This window comes from Electrophorus electricus, chromosome 15 (assembly GCF_041902795.1).
Source record: "Electrophorus electricus isolate QZ-2024a chromosome 15, ASM4190279v1, whole genome shotgun sequence".
Taxonomy (NCBI): Eukaryota; Metazoa; Chordata; class Actinopteri; order Gymnotiformes; family Gymnotidae; genus Electrophorus; species Electrophorus electricus.
In genome coordinates this window covers 24065957-24075082 of record NC_137511.1, presented here as the reverse complement: position 1 = coordinate 24075082, position 9126 = coordinate 24065957, and the positions used below count along the sequence as shown (strand labels likewise).

Genomic DNA, 9126 nt, shown 5'->3' with positions numbered 1-9126 from the left:
CCATGTATGAATTTCTTTTATCCATAAAAAGTATTAATTTTATGTATATATGAACGTTATTAGTGGAACATGCCATCTTCTTTTTAATATATCTTACTAATTTTGCAAGTTCTTTCAACAAACCTTGTTTCAGTCGGTACAAGTATCTTTCAGCTCATAGTTTTAACTTTGTCCGTCTGTTCGCGGGACAGAACTAGAAACGCAAAAATCGTTCGTATTAGCCCTCAAACTTTAATTTGTGGATCAAAACCGTGAGGGCGGTGTTCTCGAAACGATTTAATCGCCTGTTCCATGTGACGTCACAGGCGGGTGATAAACAAGGAAGAGCAGAAGATCTTTGGAAGTGCTGGTTACTTTTTCGTTCTTTGTTGCGTAGATAAAAGTATTTATTCCAATAGGAAAGGCGTATGGGTCTTATACTTTAACTGTATGTAGCTGTATGGATTAGCAGCGATCACAATGTTAAGATCTCGCAGAAGATGCGGTGTCGTGTTTGTTATGCTTGCATTGTTGGCGGTGGTTATTGCATGCGGTAAGTATGGGTCGGAATGAAGGATGTTCACGACTATCGCACGTCAGGTTTTTTCCATCCGTAATAGAAGTAATCTATTCTCACACCCATTGCAACATATTTGCATGCAATATAGCTAGTAGACTACAGTAGCCTAATATCACGTTTATATCTGTTCAGTAATATGATGAATAGCTTGTATAACTACCAAGAGATTTTGTAACTTTTGTTTTAAACTACAGTTACGCCGCACATGATAATTACGACTCTGGGGGTCGCAGTACTCAGTGGAATGGCATTTCTATGGACAAATGGCGAGAATCGAACTCTGTTCAGCCTCCTAAATCAATACGTTGCCACCAGGATCTTGATATGGTTAGGTAAAAGGCAGAGACGGAAACTAAATGAAGATACACTAGACATTCAACGGGTACAGTGGGAAACACTCCTCAAACGCCTGAGAAAAAACGCTGATACACTCTATGGAAGGCAGCACCAATTCAGCTCAATTAAAGGTACCTTTCAGATTGCTTGAAATACTCGCGGTCCATGATTTAGAAATCTGACTGCCTTCATGTTTTTGTTGTCACTGGTCCCCAAGTCACATGCACACAGGATAACACCCAACATCTTGAATGAAAACGCATTTAAATTCTTCTGTCTTAGACAAAGACGATTTCTGCCGAAGGATTCCCCTCACCACCCGTGAGCATTACACAGAGCTGCTGGAAAACACGGCAGCCGGGGTGGAGAAGGTCTTGGTCACTGAGAAGCCGGTCATCCTGACGACTTCTGCAACATCAGGGAGCAGCAACCTCGTGCTGAGCACCAAGGACACCAGGGCTGAGTTCTTCTTCCAGGTCAACCTCAGATCAGGGGTGTCACTAGAAAAAATATGAATAGGGGCCTGACACTTTTAATAGACATTCAGGTTATGTATTTTCATTACTTCCCCAGTCTTCATTAACATTCTTTGATAAAATTGTTGAGATATTAGCAGAGCAGTGCAGATAGTCAAAGGCAGGGGCTGTGAATGGAGGTCTAAGCCTTCAGGAGAAGGAAATGAGAATGAAAGAATGAAAAAGAACCAGCCATCCATTAAAATCTGCCCAATATTTTTAATTGGTTAATACAAAATTTGTTTTAGTTAGCTTTTTAAAGTAATGTTGCATTAGCATTTGTTAATCAGTCTTTGGGGTTCCTCTGCTAGCCTAATGGTATCTTCACTAGCATGTCAATGTTGTTTCATTTTGAATAATTGTAACAGACATCCAAATTATGTATTTACTTTTATGTTGACTTTACACAGTCTTCAGCAACATTCTCTCACAATGAAATCCTGTCTCACACAGACATGAGGTTTTAGTAACGTAGTGGAGAGAGATCTGTAATGGTGTCACAGATTGCCCAAACATTAAATCTTTCAGATTCTACTGATCCTATACAATCAACTTTGGGTTGTCATCTTGGCTATGATGTGCAAAACAAAAAGGCTAACATAAGAATTAGCACGTGTTGTCTAGTGTGTGTGTGTGTGTGCTCATACGTGTGTTATCCTGTATTTGTATAGACTGAGTGTGTGTCTTTGTGTTTGTGTGGGTTATCACATTTTGTCTAGTGTGTGTGTGTGTGTGTGTGTGTGTGTGTGTGTGTGTGTGTGCCCGTGCTATTCTTCGTTTGTTTAGAGTGTGTGTGTGTGTGTGTCTGTGTGTGTGTGTGTGTCTGTGTGTGTGTGCGCGTCTGGTAGGGAGAGGCTGTGTGTGCTGATGTCAGGAGGCAGACCTTCACAGGCACACGCAGCCCCCAGCGGATCCTTTGGCTCTTCCCTCCATCCCTCGTGCACCAATCTGGGGTGGGGCTTCCCACTGGACCCAGTCCCTTCACCTTCTCCATCACCAACCACATGCTGCACTTGTGTACGACTCCACCTCCTGCACTCAGGGTAGGAGATTCATTATTTTACATTTTGTTCTGCAATATCCTAAAAACACTTTGGTGAGCCCTAATACTAAAGTCTGGTCCTGGTGTGACATGCTTAAAGTCTGGTTCTGGTATAACGTGGTTAAGGAACACTCATAACAGTTAACAAATATGTATTTTGCAGTGCTATTAGTTTTTTCATGTTGTACATTATTCTACTGTTTAAACTGTATCTCCTTAGCAGATCAGAGAAAGATTTATTGAGCTTGTCTTGTGTTCATTAGGTGCAGTGTGAAGGGGACTTGTTGTATCTGCATCTCCTGTTTGCCCTGAAGAATCTCCAAATTGGTGTTGTAGAGTCCAGCAGCTCCTCAAACGTGCTCTACGCCTTCAGGACCTTGCAGGTAGGACAGGATCAGAAGCCAGCAGTCACTGAGAATTACACAACTAGGGTTTTTACAGTTTAGGTTTATATCCATGATCCCATCGTACAACGAAAGATTCTATAATACGTGCTTGCTTGATAGAATTAGGCAATGATAATTTTCTGGTATTTGAACATTTTAAAGCGTAACATAAATTTAAGTCATGATATTTTGATTATACTATTCTATTGAGTTGTCACTGTTCTTTGGCTGTGGGCGGAGTTTAGGCACGCTGGGAGGAGTTGGTTGATGATGTTGAATTTGGGCGGATCAGCACGAGGCTGGCCCTGGACCCTGGCGTGAGGGCTGATCTAGAGCGGCTGGTGAAGCCCGACCCAGGGAGGGCGGCAGAACTCAGAGTCCAGCTCAGCCAGGGTTTCCAGGGTGTGGCCCGCCGGCTCTGGCCTCGCCTCCACCTGGTGGTGGCTATGGACTCTGGACCTGAGCAGATTTACGGGGAGCTGCTCAGAACACTCTACTGCAAGGGGCTGCCACTCTACTCGCCGCTCTACGCTGGCCCAGAAGGTGCACAGACACAGCTGGACAAAACACAGTTAGACAGTTTATGTAGTGTTTAACAAAACACACCAATAAAATTATGTATATTTATTTTCGGTTTGTATGGATGTTTTTTGCTTTTTTAAAGAAAAATTCATTATGTGTATGAATTCATGTATAGATGTGTTTTTGTGTGTTTTATTTTTTGTGTGTTATTGTACGTGTGTGTGTGTGTTATTGTATCTGTGCATTTTTGTGAGTGTGTTATTGTATATGTTTGTGGGCGTGTGTGTGTGTGTGTGTGGGGGGGGGGGGTGATGTAGGTCTTATTGGTGTGAACTTGTGGCCCCTGCGTGAAGCCAGGAACTTCCTGCTCTGTCCTCGTTCCATGTTCTGTGAGTTCCTGCCTGAGGAGAGTGTGGACATGGAGCAGTTCTGCACCTTCCTCATGGACCAGGTGGAACAGGGACACAGCTATGAACTGGTCATCACCAATGCCGCTGGACTATACAGGTTTGTCACTTCTGCAGTGTTTCTGTCACCAGCTTGAAAATTTTAAGTATGTTTTGGTGACCATATATTTCTGCATATATAATAATATACAAATAATAGTGTTATTCAAGTAAAAGTGACTACTAGCTCATGTGCTGGGACTCTGCTCTCTTTAGCTCATGTGCTGGGACTCTGCTCTCTTTAGCTCATGTGCTGGGACTCTGCTCTCTTTAGCTCATGTGCTGGGACTCTGCTCTCTTTAGCTCATGTGCTGTGACCACACTGGTTTTAGATTAAGTGCTGTGACTCCATGAGCAGCCTCTTTAATCAGGGTGGCATGATGGAACATAAACCATAAGCAGTGTCAAGAGGATGATGGAATGATCCAGCATCACACATGACTGTCTTTGCCTTTGCTTTGTTAGGTATCGCACTGGAGACATTGTGAAAGTGGTCGGGTTCCACAACCAGTCTCCAGTGGTGGAGTTTCTGTATAGGTCTGTATAGGTCTGTATGGATCTGTTGTGATCAGTATAGGTTTGCATGGATCTGTCTATGTGACTACCATTAAAAACACCTAACTTCTTATCTGTTCTGACCTGTGTGTGCTTTACCTGTTCTGATATATGTGTGTGTGTGTGTGTGTGTGTGTGTGTGTGTGTGTGTGTGTGTGTGTGTGTGTGTGTGTGTGTGTGTGTCAGGCGTGGTGAGATGTTGAACGTTAGAGGGGAAGAGGTGTCAGAGGCCTTGTTTTTATCTGCCCTAAAGAAGGCGGTGGCCCAGTGGCCTGGTGCCACACTGGTGGACTACTGCTGTGCTGAGAGTGGAATTCTGGGTAAGGAGCCATCAGTCTCAGTTATGGTCTGTTGTCTCTTTCTAGCTTAGCTGTGTGCTTTTTTTGTCTTAGCAGTGTGACCTGTGTGCTTACCTTACTGAGCATGTATGCTGAACTAGCAGACTGCAGCAGCTAATCTAAAAAAGTGGATTTTTGAATGTTCACATTCAGGGTGACTTATCTGTAGCATTTGAATAAGAGCCCTACAATGCACCAGATGTTCTGTCTCATGTCTGTTTTGTACACAATTGTTAGCATTACCTGAGTAGATACATTCATTAATTTGACCCGATCCCTTAAGCATATATGAGGGGCGGAAGCAAAGTCATGTGAAGGTCTTTGATTTTATAACCCTGGCCTGCACACCTGTGTTTATAGAAGGATTTGTTTTTGTAAACATGACCTACACACCTACATTTATAGGGGACTTTGATTTAGTAAACCTGATGTACATGCCTGCATTTATAGAGGACTCATCAGGAGGTGCCCAACCTCACTACCAGGTGTTTCTGGAGCTGAAGGGAGTCAGAAACCTCACAGAGGAACAAAGATATAAGGTGAGATTGATTGATTATTAGATTATATGATTTATGAGATTATTAGAATATTATTAATCTATCTAATTTAATAAAAAATATTAAAGATTATTCCATTATTCTTTCCATCTCTCTTCTTGCTCTCTGTCTCTCTCTCTCACACACTCTCTCTCTCTCTCTCACACACACACACACATTCTCTCTCTCTCTCTCTCTGTCTCTCACACACACATACACACACTTTCTCTGTCTCTCACACACATACATACACACTCTCTCACTTACTCACTCACTCACTCTCTCTCTCTCTCTCACACACACACACACACACACACACACAGTTGGACTGCAGCCTTCAGAGGGACTCCGCTATCTACAAGTCATTCCGGATCAAAGGTAGCATTGGACCAATGAAAGTTCAGCTTGTTAGTGAGGGTGCAATCCAGGAGCTGAGAGGTTGCATGATGGCTTTCTGGAACATTTCGCCCAATGAGTTTAAAATGCACCGTGTCATCCGCTATAAAGGGCATGCAGACTTCCTGCTGGGGAAAACTTTTTCCTAAAAGACCAATGGAAAGGAAACAAGGCAGAGCGATCTTACTACTGCCCAATGGCAGAGAGACTCCACCCTGCTTACTGCCCAACAGTAGATAGACTCCGCCCTCCTTACTATCCATTGACAGAGACTCCGCCTTCCTTCCCACCCAGTGGCAGAAAGAGCTGAATGGCAGAGAAACCCTGCCTTCCTTACCACCCAGTGACAGGGAAATTGCACCTTCCTTTTAGACCAATGGCAAAGAGACTCTGACTTCCTTATCTGCCAGTAGCAGTGTGTTCACTTCCTTACCTAGAGGACATTGAGTTGGTGTATTGTACATTTTACATGGCAATTCAAGGTGTTTTACAAATAGAGTATTAAACCTAATTGATTCAAATAAAAAGGACTTGTTAAGATTATATTAAAAATATAAAAGTTAAATAAGAAACAAATATAAACTTTTAAAGGGCAAAAAGTTTGGCTAATGAATGTAAATGTGATTAATAACTTCTGCCACCAGAGGGAGCCAACGACTACTCTGGCTGGCTGGCTGTACAATAGTGTTAAGAATTTAGTTTTCAAAGTGTGAAATAATACATGTACTTATAGTTTGATTATTAATATTTTATGCTCAAATAAATAATGTTGTATATTTTATTGAGTTTTAAGCACTGACTTTTATTGGCTTAAATAAGGTTTCAGGCCATATATCTTAAAGTTTGTAGACCCCAGAATGAGCTGCTAAAATGTGTACTGTCTTTAAATAAGGTCAAATTAAATAGCATGTTGTTAAATAGGGGTTCTAGGGGTTAAGGTTGTGTGAGGGCTGTGTGAGGGTTACAGGGTTGTGTGAGTGTTGTATGAAGGTTAATGTGCTATATAAAAAAATCTGCCCTACCTTGCTCACAGCTGTAGGGACGAAAATTTAAATGTAATCTATGTTACTTGTAGGGAGTACCAGTGACATTTTTTGCTAATCACAAAGACCACAAATAAATTTAATTTTAAGAAGAACACAAAGAATTGGTTTCTATCAGCTATTTATTTTTTATCAGAAAAGAGTTTTTATCAGAGTTTCGCGCAATGCCAAAAGTTCCATCAACTTAGTCTAATACATACAATATAAATAGTGCCTTAGTAAATTCACAGGAAAAATTGGATAATTTCATGGACATAGTTTCTCAACAATGCCAGATTTCACAGATTTTTACAAGATAAATGCTACATTTCTGCATTTCATACATAGCACTTAGTTAGCTAGCTAGCTAACATTACATATCCAAGAGTAACTTGGCATTGGTATCTGCATACACACACATTCACACACGCATGCTCAACATATTTGAGAGGCAAACAACAAATGCACATATGCTCATGTACGCAAAGACGAACAAATGACTTTCTCTGCAGTAATTTTCTCATGGCCTTGTGAACACGGCCACACATACAGTCTGCATAATGGGATGGGGGTACTATGTGTTCTTACTCCTTGTATGGCTTTTATCCCAGCTGATGGTACTGTGGGAAGTGACAGCTGTTCTGTTGAGGAGGGAGGCAGTAACCTAAAGCACAGAGTGACAGTAGACCTGCATGCGCTGGCCAGTAATGGTGCTGCCATGCAGTCAGTAGTCTACCATTCCTCAGGATATCAGTCAGTAGTCTACCATCCCTCAGGATATCAGTCAGTAGTCTACCATTCCTCAGGATATCAGTCAGTAGTCTACCATCCCTCAGGATATCAGTCAGTAGTCTACCATTCCTCAGGATATCAGTCAGTAGTCTACCATCCCTCAGGATATCAGTCAGTAGTCTACCATCCCTCAGGATATCAGTCAGTAGTCTACCATTCCTCAGGATATCAGTCAGTAGTCTACCATTCCTCAGGATATCAGTCAGTAGTCTACCATTCCTCAGGATATCAGTCAGTAGTCTACCATCCCTCAGGATATCAGTCAGTAGTCTACCATTCCTCAGGATATCAGTCAGTAGTCTACCATCCCTCAGGATATCAGTCAGTAGTCTACCATTCCTCAGGATATCAGTCAGTAGTCCATTATTCCTTTACACAGGTTTAACCTGCCACTGCCTTTTTCCATGAATCTTAAATTCTGTCTCAAACTTCCACTATGCAGCAGATCACTGCAAAGGGTAAACTAATGTAAGGTTAATCTGAGGTTTATTTAAAGTTTGTGCAATAATAAGTTTAGTTAATAATGTATACCACTTAAAAAAATCCCCTTTTCCTTAATAGAAATAGAAACAGTAAAATTATTTTGACCACCAGTTCAGCCAACATGTTAATATTTATAGTCAAGTATATCATGAGTCAAGTATATCACAACTTCCTGCACACGTGATAAATTCTTTAATTTCATGTGACATTAATATGAAACACCTTGGTTCTAAAGCATTCTCACATGCTGAACAGATCGTATAGAGAGAAGTGTTAAATCCAGGCAGTGCTGTAATGGCGTTAAACCTCTTGAATGTGGGATGTTTGTGTACAGACTCACCACACTTAATGTCTCCGGTTTGATCTCTGTATCTTGCTTCACTTTCAGCTGTTAGTGATGCCACTTGTGCCCCTTAAATACAAGAGAAGTTGCATCACAAGAAATCTGAAATGCTGACCAGTGTAGTTGGATAGAGGATCTCTTAAGGACCCAGTGCTACTGAAAAAAAGATAACCTAGTCGTTCAAATTAACACTTGAACCCCCCCCCCCCCCCAAAAAAAAGAAGTAAATACAACAGTTTGGAGGGGTAGAAACATGTTTGTGCGTAATCTTGGATGTTGTTCTTGGGATCTGCTGGAGCCATTCTTCCAGATTGAGGGTCTAAGCCCCTAGTATTCTGATTACCATGGGAACCACTCTTGCCTTCACCTTCCACATCTTTTCCATCTTTTCTTTCAGCCCTTGGCATTTCTACAGCTTTTTGTGTTCCTTGCTCCTGATGTTTCTTTCACTTTTGGATTGCTATATCTATCACTATGGCCCTCTTCTGTGTATCCACCACTAATATGTCCAGTTGGTTAGCCATTACCATTTTGTCAATGTGTATCTGGAAGTCCCATGGGATCTTAGTCATTCTCCACCACCTTCAGGGGTGTATCCCACTTTGACCTCGGAACCATGCAGAGGTTTATATGGTTCCTGCTCCTCCTCATTCCCAGTGGGGTATCTGATGACTGGTAGAGTGTAGGTGCTGATAGCTTGGATTTTGTTCTTTCCGTTCAGCTGACTTCTTAGGACTTGCTTCACCCTTTGTAGGTTTTTGGATAGAGCTGCTTTCCTTGTGACCTCTTCATGATTACCATTTGCCTGTGGGATTCCAAGGTACTTGTAGCTGCCCTCAACATCTGTTATGTTAC

General features: G+C 41.8%; 1 protein-coding gene across 1 annotated transcript; it reads left to right on the top strand.

Annotated features, from left to right (window-relative positions):
• Positions 1-300: 300 nt before the first annotated feature.
• Positions 301-6412, top strand: ghdc (GH3 domain containing). Its single transcript, XM_027016340.3, has 11 exons — positions 301-532; positions 754-1026; positions 1178-1371; positions 2259-2453; positions 2716-2835; positions 3084-3381; positions 3678-3867; positions 4272-4343; positions 4548-4681; positions 5150-5238; positions 5559-6412. Exons 1-11 carry the CDS (start codon positions 460-462, stop codon positions 5778-5780), a joined length of 1860 nt encoding a protein of 619 aa, XP_026872141.2. The 5' UTR covers positions 301-459; the 3' UTR covers positions 5781-6412.
• Positions 6413-9126: the final 2714 nt, after the last annotated feature.